The sequence below is a fragment of the Manihot esculenta genome, chromosome 2 (genome assembly GCF_001659605.2).
Source record: "Manihot esculenta cultivar AM560-2 chromosome 2, M.esculenta_v8, whole genome shotgun sequence".
NCBI classification, from domain to species: domain Eukaryota; kingdom Viridiplantae; phylum Streptophyta; class Magnoliopsida; order Malpighiales; family Euphorbiaceae; genus Manihot; species Manihot esculenta.
The window spans coordinates 30,023,477-30,042,858 of NC_035162.2; the positions used below are offsets into that span (position 1 = coordinate 30,023,477).

General features: G+C 37.6%; 1 protein-coding gene across 1 annotated transcript; it reads right to left on the reverse strand.

Moving 5' to 3' along the window:
* Positions 1 to 16,682: 16,682 nt before the first annotated feature.
* LOC110609882 (root phototropism protein 2) lies at positions 16,683 to 19,036 on the reverse strand. Its single transcript, XM_021749715.2, has 5 exons — positions 18,880 to 19,036; positions 18,724 to 18,793; positions 18,245 to 18,622; positions 17,439 to 18,161; positions 16,683 to 17,350 (listed from the first exon to the last, which is right to left on the reverse strand). Exons 1-5 carry the CDS (start codon positions 18,939 to 18,941, stop codon positions 16,856 to 16,858), a joined length of 1,728 nt encoding a protein of 575 aa, XP_021605407.1. The 5' UTR covers positions 18,942 to 19,036; the 3' UTR covers positions 16,683 to 16,855.
* Between the last annotated feature and the right edge of the window lie 346 nt (positions 19,037 to 19,382).

Here is a 19,382-nt window from a genome sequence, read left to right on the forward strand (position 1 = left end):
TAAGAGCAAATAAAATATTGGTCATATACATGTGCAGAGCTACTCAAAAGGTGACCACCTGACATATGTCCAAAGACTATGTGTATATCAAGCGTTGTCCTAAAAATAGTATAAATATATGCTAAACTAAAAATAAATCACCTGTAATCATCAGGGTATTATTTGTTTGGTGCATATACAGAAATAATCAGCTAATTATTCAGCTTTACCTTAAATTTCATTTTCGTTAATTCAAGAAATACAAATTCATTTCATTCATTTTCATTTTAAATAAATAAAATAACATATATATAAATATATATTTTAAAAAAATATTAATGTTATATATTTATCTACTTATATGTACTAAGGACAAAATAAGTTTAAATCGGACCAACACTCTATTATCTATATTAGAAACTGGATCCTCTTTTAAAATTAAGAAAAAAAATAATGTAATAAGTGATAAAATAAATATTCTAGAATGATAATATAAAATATGAAATATAAATTTTAAATATTAAATATATATATTTTTAAGGAAAAAAATTTTGACAGTATTCGAACATAACTAGACCTCTCAAAATTATACAGACTCAATAAACTATGAATATTATTTAGATCAATTTATGAAAATTATTAATCTTAAAAATAAAATTTTATTAATTTATTTAATTAAAACTTATCTCCTTTTAATTTTCAAATCATGAAAATCGCTATTTAATAATGGAGAAAATAAATTAAATTATAATAATCTGAATAAAAATAATAAAATTTACTTATTCAAATATCGAAACGTTTAAAAGAAATTATTAAATTTTTTATCAGGATATTAGTTTAAATAAAGATTTAATTGAGAATTTTAAAAGTTTATAGATTGATTGAATTAAAAAGGTTAAAATTTGAATTAAAAAAGGAAATTTGTTTTTTTATAAATAACAGAGCAAAGCTCCGTTCTCTTGGGAAAGAAGAAGAAACGAGGTTTGGTTTTAGGGTCCTTCTCGAAATCACAGCTCTTATTTATTATTATTTTATTTATTTTAATTTTTTTTAAATTTATAATTTTTTTATTCTTTTTGATGGACCGGAAAAATATAGAACTTGCTTTGGCTCCTGGTTTCACCATAGCTCACGGCTGAACTGATAGTTTGGCCTCCAATTCGGCTCTCTTGGGAGAAGCAGGGCTGCGTCTCGCTGAGAGCAGGTGGTCGATGATATGCGCTTTTTAGCCGTGGGTTTTATGTTTGTTTCTTATCAACATGTTAAGTGTAATACCCGGCTAGAGTCCGGCACCGGAATTCCTGTTGTTTGGTGGAATCCGGGGTGTCGGAATTCTAGAAAAAGGTAGAATTTATGTTTTACTAAGGGGTATGATTTGTAGTGATGTTTTACGGTTAATGGAAGTGAGTTTTGAGTCGAAATAACCTAAGGCAGTTGAGCCAAGTTCGGCCGCCGAAGATAAGTTCGGCCGCCGAAAGTGCTCAATATTCGGCTTCCGAATTCAGGTTCGGCCCCCGAATGTTGCATGGTTTTGCATGCGATTCGGCAGCCGAAGCTGAGTTGCTTAGCCAGCAGTTTTGTATCCCTTAGTCAGCATTTTGGACAGGTGTTATCACCAGCTCATGTCCAGACGTTGGCCACGTCTCCCCTGGTTTATTTGCTGAGTTTGAGCAGCTCATGCAGAGTGTTTTGATTGTGCACAAGGGTTTGAATGGTTTGAAGCAAAAAGCTAAGTGTGTGAGAGTTTGAGCGTTTGAGGAGAGTTGGTCCGTTTTTCTTGTTCAGAGTGTTCATCTTCGTGTTACAGGAGGTAAGTGATGCTCTTGCACATGTTTTTATGTGTTTTCTGAAGGTTGTAAGGTAAGGGAGAGAGATGCATGTTTAAGTGAGAAGTAGTGGTTTTGATGAGTTATGCATGTATACATGTTTCTGTGTTCTATTTGATTTGTTGTTTGGGGTTATTGGTTAGTTTTGGACCCCTGTGATCATATACATGCGTATATGTGTGTTGAGGAGTATGGTTTGAATGGGTGAAGGGAAGGAGAAGATGGTTTGCCGTTGAAGCTGAGTTCTGGATGAACTCAGGTTCGGCAGCCGAAGGTTCATTCGGCCGCCGAACCTCCTGCATGGTGACTTGGTTGCCACAGCTTGCCCCCGAGTGATTTTGCATGTTCGGCTCTGTTTGGGGGATTCGGCCGCCGAAGGTGCCGCCGAAGGTGCTTGAGTTTCGTCTCTGGCGAGGACATTCGGCCGCCGAACCTGCCGCCGAAAGTGTCCTGTCCAGCTTTCTTTTGCATGCTTTGCATGGATAGTTGAGTAAGTTTAAGGGGATTCTTGGGGAAGTTTAAGAGAGTTATTTCTACGCTTGTTTGGTCCCTCATTTGAGTCCATCTGTATAGGTACAGACCAGAGGAACCAGAGAGAGCAGCAGTGAGTACTGCTCCAGAGGTTCAGAGCCTGCAGAGTCAGTCAGTCCAGATAGCCAGAGGTGAGTGGAACTAAACTTATGACTTTTAATTGAACCATTAACTACTTTTAGCATATCTCATGCATCATGATTATGCCATAGGTTGAGTGCATTAGTCTTCACGAATATGTTGCATTGCATCGTTATTTGGTGATGTGAGTGAATGCTGAATGATCCAATAGTCTCAGACAGGAAGTCCAGGAGCCTTTGACTACGCCCTGGCAGGTATAGCAAAGTCCAGGAGCCTTTGACTACGCCCTGGCAATGGTAAGTACAGAGATGTTATATACACATATACATATATGACAGGAAGACCAGGTGCTCGATTCTACGCCCTGGCACAGAGTTACTGGGACTATGTGGTGACAGGTTTACTCTTGATGTGGCTTGTCTGTGATATGGTGCATTCCATGAGATCATATTTTACTGAGATGTTTTACTGTTCTACTCACTGGGCTATAGAGCTCATCCCACTCCCTTAACCCCAGTTTTGCAGGTTCAGTGTACAGTGTACAGGGACAGTCCACCAGAGTACGGGAAAAGTAAAGAGATCTGTAATAGCTTAGAGTGGACATGTAATATTAACGAGATGTACTAGTTGTTGCTTGACCTAGTGATGTATGTTTTGTACATGATCTGTATATGTAAATATGTTTTCCTGTATGTGGAATCCAGGCTTAACAGGTATGAGTTACCCCATCTAGAGCAAGCTCTAGTCAGGGATACAGAGTACAGAGTACATGAGTACAGAGTACATGAGTACAGAGTACAGAGATAGTGCGTGCACAGGTTAAGCCTTGGTTTAGAAAAGAGTGTTATTTTTACAGAAAATGTATGATCATGTATGAGGTTTACAGGTACACAGAGCGTATAGCAGGCTTGCTACGGGTTCTGGCGGCCTTAAGCCGACCTGAATCCTAGCGCCGGTGACGGTCCATTTTGGGGTCGTTACATTAAGCAAGATGCTAATATGTTAGCTCATAAATAAGAAATTGAAGGCTTCTTTTGACATTGAATGTATATGGATAGAAGAAGTTCCATCATCTTTAGTCTTAAAGGGAAAAAAAAATCTTTACTAATAAAATTGAACTTAGAAACAATTATAATTCAAATGAATAAATTAGTCTTTATTTAGTTTTTAAACTAAATTGTACTTTTTCCTATGGATAAACAACCGAATCGAGTAAAACGAAAATCAAAATTTTAGTATTTATAAAAATCAAACTGAATCGATTTTGATAAGAAATTGAATCAAATCAATCAGTTTGATTTTATTTGATTCAATTCAATTTGATCGGTTTGAATTTTTAATAATATTTTAACAAATTTTTATTTTTTACACTTTATTTTTAATATTTTAAAATTTAATTAGAATATTTTAATTTTAATATGATCTAATCTCTCTAAATTATTAAAAATAATATACTATTATCACTAATCGGTTCGGTTCGATTTTTTTGATTTTTTTTATCAAAATTAAATCAAATGGAAATAACTAAAATTTTTAGAATTAAAAATCAAACCGAATTGAAATAAATAAAAAATCAAACTAAATTTTTAAATTAATTTAATTTGATTAATTTTTTTAATTTAAATCGATCACCATACTTCCTCCCTTTCTTAATAAATGTCTCTTTTATCAATTTCCTTATAATTAAAGTATTGAATAGAATAAAGTAATAAGGTTAATATTTTATTAAAATACCCTTTATGAAATATTAAAAACCACACCATTTATTTGGTAATATTAATAAGAGTATATTTGGAATTATCTTTATAAAAATATCTTAATTTTATAAATGGGCACTTAAATTAAAAAAAAATCAAAAGAGACTTAAGAGTCCCTTAAGAAATGGAGGGAGTAATTTATATTTTTCCTAAATATAATAAAGAAGTAACTTAAGAAGTTCCATAATCAGTAGTGTTTATAGTTATTTGGTTTATAGTAAAGTAAATTTACTTTATTATAAAAAAATAAATTAAATTTTATGAAAATTATATTTTTTTTATTACAAATTAAGGTAAAGTGATGTTTTAACAAAACATTAATGTTTCAAATATATAAATATATTTTTATAGAAATTAATATAATAAAATTATATTAAATTAATAACATTATTATTATTATTTAAAAATACTATTTTATTCTATTATTTATAAAAAAATTAGTATTTTTATATTTTAAATATTATTATTTCTTATATTTTTTAAAATATCATTCTTTATTATTAATTTAATAATTTTTCATAAAATCTTTACATAATATTTAAACCAATCGATTGAAAAAAACAACGTTTACACTATTTTATGTTTTAATCTAAATATATAATTGATCTAACATTTAGATTTAATGTTAATTTTAATCAATTTTTAAAAATTAAAATATAATATTTCATATGACATCAAATGTTTACAAATTTATAAAATCTATAATACAAATATTCTAGATTTTAATTTTAAATTTTTTTAAGAAATATTATGCTTATTTATTTTTTAAAATTAGTGTCATTTGTTTATTAACATTATGTATTTTTTTCTAATATAAATGATTGCCAAAAATTAATTCATTATAAAAAATTTTAAAATAAAATATAAAATTTTCATATAAGTATAATTAGTTTATATAATAAAGTAGTTGTATAGAAGCAAAGGGCAATTTAAAAGTTATTAATAAACTAGGGATGATGACTAATCTTATATATATATATATATTTTCAAACTGAAGTGGGGTTCTCATGCACACGACTCATACCCATTAGAAATCAGGCATAGAAATCAGTGGCGGAGTCAGGAGCTTCCCTTTGATAGAGTACCGGCTGCGCCGCTGCGGCACCACCGGCTGCGCCGCTGCGGCACCTTCATCCCCTTCAAAACATTTTCCGGTCGCGGTACGGCACGTGCCCCCTTGCCATACCTTCCCTCCGCCCCTGATAGAAACATATGTCTTTATAATACAATGAATAACTTAATTCGCTGATCTTTTAACAAAAACTAAATTAATTGATAAAAATTTAGCCATCATAATCCGATAATTATAAATAATAGATAAAAAATTGAGAAATCCTATTGTTTACTTTCAATAGCCTGAACTAGGAGCAAACAATCAGTTTTCACCGGCACAATTTCATGATTTCAACTAATTCAGTGACACAAAACTTCACTCAATTTCGAGTCCTCTATAGCTGGCTTATAAAATAAGAACCTACCAAGCACAAGCCATTACTGTCTCTCAAAATCCCACCAAAATCAAACCTCCCATTTTGCAAGAAAACATCAAAGTTGCATTTAACTTCAAACCTGTTTGGTGGCTTCCATAAAATTGCACCAACCAAACCAGCTTTATCATTACCTTCCTGCACCTGCGCTGCCTACCATTATGCTAGAATTTGCCAAGACAAATGCAACTACCCCTGCCGATTTTCTAATCTGGTTCCATATTATCTGATTTCTTGACCACCAAATTGCCCATAAAACCATGAAATCATGAACACAGTCCTTTCCTTTCTGTTTCAACCAGCCAATACAATCAGCTACATCTTTCCAATTCTGCCAACCCACATATGACTGTAATCATATTTTATTTGCTGCCGGACAATGTAACAGCACATGAAAAATTATTTTTACATTATTTTCACAACACGGCACACAATCGTCACCTCAACATGCCTAGGCTGCAGTGTCTTATTATAAGGAAGAGTATTTGTCAAAGCACACCATAAGTGGTGCTTTACCTTTTAACAATATTGTAAAATTAGTTTAAATTTTAAAAAATTTTATGGTCGTTAAAGATTTTATGATCATAAAAGATTTTATAGTGATTAAAAATTTTATTGTCATTAAACATTTTATGGTCGTTATAAATTTTATGGTCGTTAAAAATTTTATGGTCGTTAAAGATTTTATGATCATTAAATATTTTATAGTAATTAAAGATTTTATTTATGAGATTTAAATATAATATTAAATATGATAATTATAATTTTATTATATTATCTCAAAATTTTTATAATTATATATAACGGTCGGTTTTTTCACTATAAATAGCTTTCGTCTCTACAAAAATATGAACTCCCATTTTTCGACATTATTCTTTCTCTTCTTTGTATTTTCTGCTGAGTTATAAATTAGAGATAAATTCTTATTGTTCTAATCCTGAAAAATTAGATTTAAAAAAAACATGTTTAATCCTGGAAAATTACAGAATAAATACAATGTTCAACACGACTCAAATTTTATTATTTTACCCCATTTTTCCAACAAATGGCACATGTGCGTTTCATACAATTTACCAAAAATCAAAATTGCCAACTCTATAGCCACTTCTAACTGTATATCTTCCATGTGTTTCATGCACCCATTCCCATGTATCTCGACGAGCAAAATATGCCACTAAAATTCTTTTGGCAAGCCTAATATCTCGTGGTTGTAAAAATTCTTCTAACATCTCTTCATCCCATCTTCTTCCTTTTGCTTCCAATAAAGCTGCTACCCTCAGTAACGTATTCCTCTCTACTGGAATTGCTTGTACAAAAGAATTTTCTTCATCAGGCAGCCATGGATGATAGTAAATTAAACTCTCATCACCACTACTAATACGTCGTCTACAACTCATCTGTAACAATTCCTAAACTGTCCAAATACTTTTCCATATGAAAGACGGATTATTACCCAATTTCGAATGAAAGAAATTGGAATTCGAAAAATATCGTTGCTTCAAAGTCTTTGCAACCAAAGAATCTGGCTCTGAAATCAACCTCCATCCCTGCTTTGCCAAAAGGGCCAAATTAAATTCATGTAATCTTTGAAAAGCTTAACCACCCTGGTCTTTTGGCATACATAACAATTCCCATCGTTTCCACCATATACCCCAATTATTTTGACTCCAAAAGCTCAATAAAACGCATTAAACATCTTCTCTATTGTATCACATGTATCCATCGACAACAAAAATAAGGTTATCAAATAAATTCGGAATTGTTTGAGCTACAGTTTGGATCAACACATCCTTCCCGCCTTTAGACAGCAATTTTGCTTTCCATCCATGTATTCTCTTCGCCACTTTGTCCATCCCATACTGAAAAATTTGCTTCTTCTTTTGGCCAACTATAGACGGCATTCTCAAATAACTACCATGGGAGTCCACTTGCTTCACACTCAAATTAACAAAAACATCCTACCTCAACTCCTCTTTCAAAAGACCACAGCTGATTTATCAAAGTTTACAGTTTGATCGGAAGTTTTTTCATATAACAAAAGTATCTCCTTTAATCTGTTCGCTTCTATTACCTCTACACGTGTAAAAAATAAACAGTCTTCAGCAAAAAATAAATTTGACACTAGTGATGCAGCCCGAGTAACTTTTTTCCATGAATCAATCCACTAGCTTGATACTTATGTAGAATTGCAGATAAACCTAGAGCACACAAGGTGAATAAGTAAGGAGATAAAGGGTCTCCCAGCCTTAAACCTCTTGTTGGATTGATAGGACATAATCCTCACCTTCCCTAGCTATCATATAATTAACTGGCATAACAATCTCAATAATTTTCATAACCTATGACTCCTTAAAACCCAACTTCTTCGAGATTTATTCCAAAAAGAATCATTCCACCCGATCATACGCTTTTCTCATATCTGTTTTAATCGCCATAAAACCTTCCATCCCCTGCGTACGTCTCTTCAGAGAGTGAAACAATTCAAAAGCAACAATAATGTTATCTGTTATATACACACTATATAAAGGAGATGCCCGCCATTATCTATGCTACATACATTCATGAAACCAAACTTCAAAATTCAAAGCCAAAGACCAACAAATAGTCCAATTATCTATGTTGTTGATTTAATTGATGTTGTTTCTAAACAATGAAACCTAGTTATTCTTGCAGATTCTTTCTCCCCTTTGGAATGTCAAGCCATTTTAAGTATTTCTTTGGGGCAAATAGCTAGGGAACTAGAATATGTTTGGCACTTCTCTCGTTGTGGTCAGGTTATTGTCAAATCAGCTTCAAGGATAAGCCTCCTCTTCTCCACCTGTAGTTTCTCAATCCTTCTGGAAAAGATTGTGGCAATTGCGAATCCCCCCTAAAATTCGCAATTCTATTTAGAGAGCTTGCAAAAATGCTCTAGCAACACGAGAATTTATTTCGAAGAAATTACTCACCATCCTCTTCATGCCCTTTGTTTAGCAATGATACAGAATCTTTAGAGCATCTGATATTCTTCTGTCTTCATGCTCGAGCACATGGTTTGGATCACGCCTTGAATTTATCCCCTCTGAACAGAATCCAAGCTCCTTCATTGATTGGTTGCAAAATTTCATTAATGGAGACAATAATGGTGATGACATATGTCACGGTTTCAGATTTTGACACTGACCTGAAACTGTGTGGCACTTGATTTGAACTCTTTTCAAGCCAAGTCAGCCAAGCTCTCTACGCGTTCACCTGGACAAAGGAACGTAAAAGTTAAGACCTCCTGCCCCATTCTCATAAAAACAGGGAATATCACAGTTATCATATGAAAATATCATGATCGGATAATTATAGTAATACAAGTACATCAACAAGCAACCAAGCATAGAGATTTATTGAATGGGCTACTTATTTTATTCCAGGGGCAAAATAGTCATTACACAGTCATGTCAACGATCCATTCCCAACTTGCAGACAGGGGGGAATGCCTGCAAGAAGAGAAGGCACAATTCAGGGACTCAACAAGCCTACGGTGGCCAGTCGGGCCCAGCCCTTACTGATGGCCAACTAGTCACTCCTCCCTAAATAGCCTTAAGAACAAGTAGAACTATGGTGGGAGGAGACATCAATATGTCTGAGGTGACACCCCCCTTTAATAAATAAATAAAAGGAATTACAAGAAACTGACACGACCATTTTCTTACTACTAATTTCTACTAATTTATTCCATTATTGTTTTCCGGAAATTCTAATATTAGAATATTACAGTTTTGGTCCCTGAAACTCTATGACCCTGACACTCCTCCACTTAAATGGTCGACATCCTCATCGACTGACCATTAATGAAGTCCATAATCTTGTGTGCATATGCCTGTAGGCTTGATTCCTTCTCCCAACTAGTTTCCTCATCACCAAGGCCATTCCACTTGACAAGGTACTCTTTGTGTGGTGGACGCTTAGTGGTCTTGACGACTCGTTCTGCTAAGATTTCTTCCACTCCTTGATTGACAGGTGGTGCGCGAGTTACTGCTGGTCGTGATGTTGTGTTACGGTTTGCATCAGACTCATCGGCATTATATGGCGTCAATTTGCTGACGTGAAATACTGGGTGGACTGTCATCCACTTCGGAGATTCGATCCTATAAGCGGCTGGTCCAATCTTGGCGACTACTGGTACTGGTCCTTCATACTTCTAGACTAATCTCTTATCACGGTTGTAGAGGAATCTCAGCTGCTCTGGCAATAGCTTCACCATCACCAAGTCACCAACTGTGAAATCCTACGGGCACCGGTTCTCATCTGCCCATTTCTTCATATGACTCTTAGCTTTCTCTAACTGAGCGCGGGCAAGCTCCATATTTTGTCTCCACTCCTTACTGAACTGGAATGCTTTCGGATTGCGGCCGGAATAAGGCCCATCTACATTATTCGGTGTCAACGGTTGTTGACCTGTCACAATCTCAAAAGGACTTTTGTTAGTAGTAGAGCTCTATAAAGAATTAAAACAAAATTGAGCAACGTCAAAGAGGGAAACCCAATTCTTCTGGCTGGTACTAACAAAGTGCTATCTGTAACGACCCCAAAATGGACCGTCACCGGCGCTAGGATTCAGGTCGGCTTAAGGCCGCCAGAACCCGTAGCAAGCCTGTTATACTCTCTGTGTACCTGTAAATCTCATACATGATCATACATTTTCTGTGAAAATAAAAACTCTTTTCTGAACCAAGGCTTAACCTGTGCATGCACTATCTCTGTACTCTGTACTCTGTACTCTGTACTCTGTACCCCTGGCTAGAGCTTGCTCTAGATGGGTTAACTCATACCTGTTAAGCCTGGTTTTTCAGATCAAATCTTTGCATGATTTAATGAAAACATGAAGAAAGACTCACCAAGGGCAGGATCTCACCTCAGAAGACAAAAGAAACGGTGTTCTCACCGCTTCAACCGACTGAGGGCCATTTATAGGTGGCTGGCCAGACCACCTTCGGCGGCCACACGTGAAACCGAAAGCCATGCATGTTCGGCAGCCGAACCTCAACTTCGGCGGCCGAACCTGGCTTTTCTGCCTTGGTTCATTTCACTCAAAAACTCATTTCCTTATGCATAAACCTTGATGAACATATCAAAACATTTAAGAAAAACATAATTCTAATCCTTCTAGAGACGTCCGACATCCCGGACTCCACCGGAAAGTAGAATTCCGATGCCGGACTCTAACAGGGTATTACACTGCAGGTACTCTAACATTCCATTAACTCTCTCCGTTTGTCTGTCTGTCTGAGGATGATAACTTGAGGACATCGCCAAGTTGGTGCCCAACAGCTTGAACAGCTCCGACCAAAATGACCATGTAAATCTTGCATCACGGTCACTAACTATGCTCTTCGGGATCCCCCAGTATTTTACCACATGCTTGAAAAATACTTTAGCAATCTCCTCTATCGAGCAATATTTTGACACTGGCACGAACGTGGTATATTTGGAAAACCTGTCGACATCACCAGGATGTGATCAAATTCCCCTACTTGTGGGAGTCCTGCGATAAAGTCAATGGAAACATTTTCCCATGGCCTAATCGGCATTGATAATGGCTGTAATAACCCTGCTGGTTTCTGTCTGTCTGCCTTATCCTGTTGACACACCAAACAAGTCTTTGTATACTCTTGGACATCAGTCACCATTTTCGGCCAAAAGTACCCCTGCTTCAGAAGTGCTAAAGTACGCTGCCACCCTGAATGGCCAGTCCACCTAGTGTCATGACATTCCTTTAACAACAAGCGTCTAAGTTCCCCGGCTTTAGGAACATAGATTTTGTTCCCTCTTGTCATGATCAAGTCCGCTTTTAACTAAAATTGCCTTGTTTTGCCATTGTCCATTAGTTTCCTTAAGGCTATGGCTTGGGTATCCTTTTGTAATTCTTCCCGAATCCTTTCTTTCAATGTTGTCCCTGCTACGCTCTGCGACAAATGAGCTATCCGCTTCAGAGTTGCTATCTCAAGTTTCCTGCTTAAAGCATCAGCCACTCTATTAGAACTTCCTGGGTTGTACACAAACTGGAAATCAAACTCAGATAAACATTCGTGCCACCTTGCTTGCTTAGGTGTTAGTCTCGGCTGAGAAAAGAAATGGCTGACACCCGTGTTGTCTGTCTTGACCATAAACTTTGATCCCAATAAGTAATGTCTCCACGTTCTTAGACAATGAATCACTGCTAACAACTCCTTCTCTTGGGCTATATATCAAACTTTCGTTTCCTTCAACTTTCAGCTCTTAAATGCTACTGAATGTCCTTCTTGCATGAGTACTCCTTCTAGTGCCAGGTTGGAAGCATCTGTCTGCACCTCAAAAGGTTTACTCATGTCGGGGAGAGCTAATACTGGTTCAACCATCATCGTGTTCTTCACATCATCAAAAACTGCTTGGCACTCGTCCGTCCACTGCCACTTGTTTCCCTTCTTAAGGAGCTCTGTGAGGGGACACACCTTTTGGGAATATGCCCTCACAAATCGCCTGTAATAGTTTGCCAATCCCAAGAAGGATCTCAACTCTGCTATACCTCTGGGTACCTTCCAATCTTGAATGGATTTTACTTTACCCTGGTCCATGCTTATTTTTCCCTGCTCGACCACATGACCCAAGAACTTGATTCTGGCCAACATTTCTCTTTCTTGACGAAGAGATTATTCTCCCTCAATTTCTCGAATACTAAACTAAGATGTTCCCTGTGTTCTTTCAGTGAAGAGCTATATACCACAATATCGTCAAGATAGACCACCACAAATTTGTCAAGATATTCATGAAAAACCTGGTTCATCAAAGTGCAAAAAGTAGCAGGGGCGTTTGTTAGTCCAAAAGACATAACTAGAAACTCAAAAGCACCATATCGTGTCACACATGTTGTTTTGGGCTCGTCCCCCTCTTTAATCCGAACTTGATGATACCCTGATCGAAGATCCAACTTGGTAAAAAACTTTGCCTGACCCAATTGGTCAAACAAATCTGCTATCAAGGGGATAGGATACTTATTTCGCACTGTCACCTTATTCAGAGCTCGATAATCCACACACAACCTTAGGCTTCCGACTTGTTTCTTTTGAAAAAGCACAGGAGCCCCAAAGGGGGCTTTTGCTGGTCATATAAACCCAGTTTCTAGTAACTCATCCAACTGTTTTCTCAATTCCGCCAGTTCTGGGGGTGCCATCCGGTAAAGCGCCTTTGCTGGAGCCTTTGTGCCCGGTAGCAACTCTATTTCGTGATCAATACTTCGACGAGGTGGCAAAATAGACGACAACTTATCTGGCATAACATCCTTGTATCTTAACATCACGTCCCTGATCTCAAGGGGATATGTAGACATCTCCCCCTCTTCCTTCATAACTGGAACCATCCCGTACGTCGGCTCCTTGCCTCACCCCCTTCTTAAATTGTAACGCTGAAATCAACTTCTTCTCACAAATCGGACTGAAAGTGGTGGGTACCACACACGGTCTGTCTCCCATGAGGAGAAGACAGTCGGCTGAGGGAATCGGCACTGCCCGTGCTGTCTTAAGAAATTCCATTCCAATCACTACATCAAAGTCATCAATGGCGTTACTGTGAAGTTCACCTCTCCTTTCCACGGTCCCATTTCACAAGCTACTGATTGAGCCACGCCTACCGTATTTTGTGCCTTGGAATTAACTGCTTTTATCTTCCCCTTGTCTGCTTTGATCTTCAGTTCAAAATAAGAAACCAACGAATCAGCTATAAAGTTGTCAATAGCTCCCGTATCAACTAAGGCTCTGGCTAACTTCCCGTTGATAGTCAAATCCACATACATTAATCCCCTCTCAGAGGATTTGCTGGCTTTTTGCTTTTCCATAGCTCCAAGAAAACGAAGAGCCCCTACCATAGATTGATCATTGTCCACTTCTTTCTGTTCTTCCTCTTCATTTCCCTTCTCTTCCTCTTGTAGAGTTCGTAGGGAATTCAACACCTCTTTATGAGGGCAATCTACCATTCGATGGGGTCCAAGACATAAGAAGCACTTTACCTTAAGTCTTGGCAATGAGAACGAACTTGATCCTTGGGGTCGACTACCCTGTGATCCTGTAGAGCTCAATTCCCTTCCTTGAAAATAAGGTTTCGAGTTCACATTACCACTCCAGTTCCTTCTTTCTACCCCTCCAGTAGTGTCATTCAGTCGATTTGCTCCCCCATTTTGGCCTTCACCCACTTGTTAGGGTGAGGGTCTTGCCCCATAGTAGAATTGAGCTTCTGCTTATAATCCTCTAGGCCCTCAGTTGCCCCTATAACTGCATCGACATCTGTCACCTTCTGTCTCATTAATTCATTCTTAGCCTAAGGTTTCAACCCTTTCATAAAGTTGTAAAACCGATCCTCCTCCAGCATGTTCTCTATATTTAGCATGAGACGTGAGAAGTCCCTCACATAATCTCGAATCGCACCTGTTTGCTGTAGCTCTCCCAACTTGCACCGTGCATCATATGCCATATTCTCCGGACAAAATTGAGCTCTTAACTCCTTGGCGAACATGTCTCACGATGTAACTTGGTTTGCCCCCGGCCCCGCTTTCACTATTTTATTACGCCACCACAATTTAGCATCATCAACCAAGTACAAGGGTAAGATCAACAGCTTGTCCTCCTCGGACTCTCGCTTGGTAACTCTAAAGAACAACTCCATGTCAAAAAGAAAATTGTCTACTTCTTTTGCATCCCTTACTCCGCCGAAAGCTTTCAGCACCGGGACCTTTGTCCTCTCTGCCCCACAAGTTTTCATGCCATTGCTCCTCGTAACCTTCATAATTGTGTTCACCCTCGCATCAAGCTCTTCCAGTTTACCTTGGAACGTGTCCATCATCTCTTTGACATTATCATTTACCGTATCGATGGTCTCTTTAGCACCATCTCTAATCTCGTCAACAACCCCTACCAAAGAGGTATGAGCATCAAAAATAGATTTGAGAGTTTCCATTATGCCTCCCACTTGAGAGGCCACTGCCTCCCATTCTGTCATTTTGGACTCCAGATCACCCCACCGGGTGTCCTTCACTTGAAAAGGATTTTGGGTGGCCTCAAGCTCTATTGGCTCACCCTCACCTCTAGCCGATTTGGCCCTCTTAGCCGATCGTCGTTCATTTTCTTTCTCTAGCGCCTCAATGCGCTTATAAGCAAAATCAAACTCCAATACCATCCCCTCTTGGGTGGCATAGTCACTCAATAGAGCAACAATGTTCTCAACCCTTCTCTCAAGGGCATCGATGCGTGTGGTAGATTTTGTCATACCTCCACACTATTCTCGATCGTTCTTGCTCTGATACCAATTGTCACGGTTTTAGATTTTGACACTGGCCTGGAACCGTGTGGCACTTGGTTTGAACTCTTTTCAAGCCAAGTCAGCCAAGCTCTCTACGCGTTCACCTGGACAAAGGAACGTAAAAGTTAGGACCTCCTGCCCCATTCTCGTAAAAATGGGAAATACCATAGTTATCATATGAAAATATCATGATCGGATAATTATAGCAATACAAGCACATCAACAAGCAACCAAGCACAAAGATTTATTGAATGGGCTACTTATTTTATTCCAGAGGCAAAATAGTCATTGCACAGTCATGTCAACGATCTATTCCCAACTTGCAGACAGGAGAGAACGCCTGCAAGAAGAGAAGGCACAATCCAGGGACTCAACAAGCCTACGGTGGCCAATCGGGCCTAGCCCTTGCTGGTAACCAACTAGTCACTCCCCCCTAAAGAGCCTTAAGAACAAGTAGAACTATGGTGGGAGGAGACATCAATATGTCTGAGGTGACACCCCCCTTTAATAAATAAATAAAAAGGAATTACAAGAAACTGACACGACCCTTTTCTTACTACTAATTGCTACTAATTTATTTCATTATTGTTTTCCAGAAATTCTAATATTGAAAAATTACATTTTTGGTCCCTAAAACTCTATGACCCTGACAATGTGGATGTTATGTTGTTCTACCTTTTATGTAGGTATGTTTGGAAAGTCAGGAACTTTGGTGTATTTGAAGATATACCTCCTAACCCTTTGGTAACTCTTGAAAGGGCTCAGAATTATCTTGATGAGTTAATCATTTTGGCAACTCCACAATCTCATTCTTTGCCACAACAGCAATTGGTATCCATCAGTCCAAAGGTCTGGAGCCCTTCTCTTGCTGGCTTTTTAAAAATTAATGTAGTTTGCAGATTTTGAAAGTGTCTCTTCTTGAGCTAGTGCGAGTTTAGGGGTAAGGAATCCTAGCGGTTTGCTGTTGGATGAATTTGCAAAATCTTTCTATTGTGTTATAAAAATTAAATAATTTTTTTTTAAATCGTTTTTTCGACAACCTACACCATAACGTGAGGATAATGGAGTGGGCTTCATCTCAGTGGACTGTGAATAGGCTGGATCATACTATGGGAAGCCCAAGCTCTGAAGTGACGTCCCTCTTTCCCAATACAAAGTCAATAGGCTGTTGAAGTAGAGACATGGCTCAATCCTTGCAGTTGATCTATTGGACCTCTATCCATAGCTTGATTCTGCTGGTAATTTATTCCAAATCTATAAAGCCCGAGTCTAATAAACCTTTCACTGTTATGGATAATATGATATTAACACTTTGTTTAGACTTTTATGAGAGATGAAAGACAACAAGAACAGGAACGAATTTATTTTTTATTTTTAATCTTCTTCCTGTCTTATATCTAATTTTTTAAAAAAGAAAATCTCTCCAAATAAATAAATAAAAATAAATACTATTTCCTTTTCTCTCTTTTTTTTTTTTCGATTCATAAAAAAAAAGTATGATAGGAATTCCATTTGATTTTCTGTGGATAATAAGTTGGATGGTGGCAGCCTGTTGGATAAGTTGTCAGCAATGGCTGATCGATGAGCCCTTTCTTTTGTCAATTTAAAAAATTATTAAAAAGAGCTCATTACTAAAATCGGAAAATTCTTCTTTTTTATGATTTTTTATCAATATTTTTTTCTTAAATTTAATTTACATTAACTTTTTATTCAACAAAAGAAAGGAAGGGAAAACAAATATTCAGAAATTAATCAAACGATAATAAATCATCCTTACAGTACAATTGCACAAACTATAGACTATATCCTCTTCCAGAAGTATTGAAAGAGAAGATAAATCCCAAATCTAAAACAAAATTTACAACGGAAATAAACACACTTTAAATCATCAATACAATCAAGAAACGGAGAACCTTCTTCTTCTTGGCTTGGAAATGTCAACACCAACATTATCATCAATGTTAGAAGTATCCTTAGATCCATGTTTGAAAGGATTCAACTTTCCTAATGTCTTGGACATTGATGAGAAGAAGGTGGGCTTCCGAGGACCACCCTTCCCGGAAGTCCCTTGATTGCTGTTGTTCTTCTGCATATCCGATATGACAAGCTTCATCTTCATGAGCTCCGATCTCAAAGCCTCGTTCTCTCTGATCAGAGACACATCCGTCGCCTGCAATTGATTCCTTGTATTGCCAACGCCAGCTTCTGGCGTGCTGCGTTCGTCCATCCCACTTCTTAGCTTCAGCTGATCATAGTATAACGCATGCAAAACAATCTGTACAGGCAATCGTTTGTTTTGTGAGGCATGAAGTCGAGCTTCGTGGGAAAGCTTTAACGTGTCCATTACACTGCACACCTTCTCTCGCTCTATCTCGTCAAGGTTCGGATGGGCCTGACAGATCAAATCAAATAGCAGTTAGCGTTTGAATGCTTGTCTTTTTAACAGGATCTAATGTCTTAAAAGGAATATTTTCAATTACCTTCAGATAGATGTCAATGGCACGGTAGAGATCATCATCGACTTTCCTAGCTCCTTTGGGAACTAGAATGGCGATTCCATTGAATTTGGAGATACCGAGTTCTCCATAGGTGGCAATCTCGCCGAGATAGGCGTCTACGGTCTTTGCAACTCTTTGCATCCCCGTAGAACAAGTATCCTTGAAATCGCCACCGCTGAAGACAGCCATGGTCTTCTCCTTCTCCACGAACCCAGATATGATCCTCCTCACGCTCTCTAGATCAAAGAGTCTCTCGCCATCGTAAGTGAAAGACAAGACCAGAAGATCGTCCACTGTAACGTGCTCTAGTATTGCAGAGATTCGTTTCTCTAGCTCGTTCTTGCAGGAGTTGGAGGCTTTGAGGAAGATGGCAGACCGGAGAAGGCAGCAGAGAAAGTTGATCGGGAAAGCAGCTTTTTCAGAAGGCAAGAGAGAGACTATTGATTGTAGAAGCTCCCGTTGGCAGCTCCTGATGTCGGAGTCGTCAGGATCCATGGACTTGGCTTGCCCAGAATGATCTCGAACCAGATCTCGAAGATTTCTCTCCGTGTAAGTTATGAGAGCACTCGCTAGGGTTAGTGCTTTAGCTCCCCGTTTCTTCATTGCAGAAATAATCTTCCCCACAAATTCTACATCTAAAATCGAGAGCTCCTCCGTCCACCAGTTGGGAGGCGACCGGCTTGGAAAGTTTGCCTCGTTACAGGCCTAAAGCCCAAAACAGACACCACCTCAGCACAACAAGAACAAGATTTTCATTTTTCAATAACACTTGAAATACAGAAGCATACCTTAACGCTGATAACATCTGCACATCTCTGAAGAATTTTGAGATCTTCAGCCATGGGAAGGAGATCTTCGCAAGATTTCAAGACGACAATAGCACCGGAGAGGCTAGACAAGGCAACCTGAGCAAGGAAATCTTCTGTACGACCAGAGAGGTTATTGTCGCAGTATAAATCAGTCATCTGGAGATATTCAGAAGCACAGCGAAGAGCAGCAACATTATGAACAGTGATTTCGAAGTTGACCCCATAGCAGAATTTTGCAGCTTTCTCAAACATTTCAGGGCCTCCAGGTATCTCAGAGAGATTGATTCTTGTAAGGTCTGGTTCTGTCGATTCCATTATCAGTTTCCTTATGTAGTTGCTCTTTGCCACAAGCATGAACTGTCCCAAAAAGGAATCTTAATTAACCATGCATAATAATCCTTCATCTATTTATCCTCAAAATACAAGGAAAAGGTGTAGAACTGATTTGATCCATGTACCTTGTGAAGAGCGAAGCTGGCTTCTCCAACTTCAACCACAACATCTGTTGGAATTTCTTGAGAAAACACCCTGAAATTAACAGGTTTTGTAAAGAAAGATCAATAATTAACCTGAGGATGGTGTCGTAGAAGCTTGATCAAGGATTTGAAGCTTACCATTGACCTGTTCTCTCCATGGCAATGGAGAGTCTGCTGTTGCTTCTGAGAGGGGTAGCCATTTCTGCTGACTGAAATAAGGAAGGATGTTTAAGATCCGAGGTGATGAGTTATGCAGAGATTCTTTATAGAATTGATTTATTAATAATCCGTTTATCTACTGAAAATTTCACTTTTTTAAGATAGTTTCTTGGACTATTCTACCCCCATCCAATCCAATAGGCGAACTATTCTTTGACCATTCCACCTCTATCTAATCCAATAGCAAACTCACTTTTCATTAGCAAAATTCCCAGAAAAAAAAATTAAAAAGTGAAATTAATTAAAGTTCAACCAATAGAATCAAATTAAATACACATACAAATTTATATTTAAAATTAGAGTTAACATTTATTCAGTTTGATTTAAAACACCATCAAATTCAAAAAATTAAAAATTAAAATTTTTTTTATAAAAATTAAATTTATTTTGATAAAAATTAAACTGAATTAAATCGATTTAAT

Excerpts from the sequence above, each read along its gene's own strand:
- LOC110609882 (XM_021749715.2), bottom strand. The coding sequence starts at position 18,941 with ATGGCTACCCCTCTCAGAAGCAACAGCAGACTCTCCATTGCCATGGAG. Across the intron at positions 18,623-18,723 it reads CCAGCTTCGCTCTTCACAAG|TTCATGCTTGTGGCAAAGAG; the intron begins GTACATGGATCA and ends TTTTTGGGACAG. Across the intron at positions 18,162-18,244 it reads CAGATGTTATCAGCGTTAAG|GCCTGTAACGAGGCAAACTT; the intron begins GTATGCTTCTGT and ends TTTGGGCTTTAG.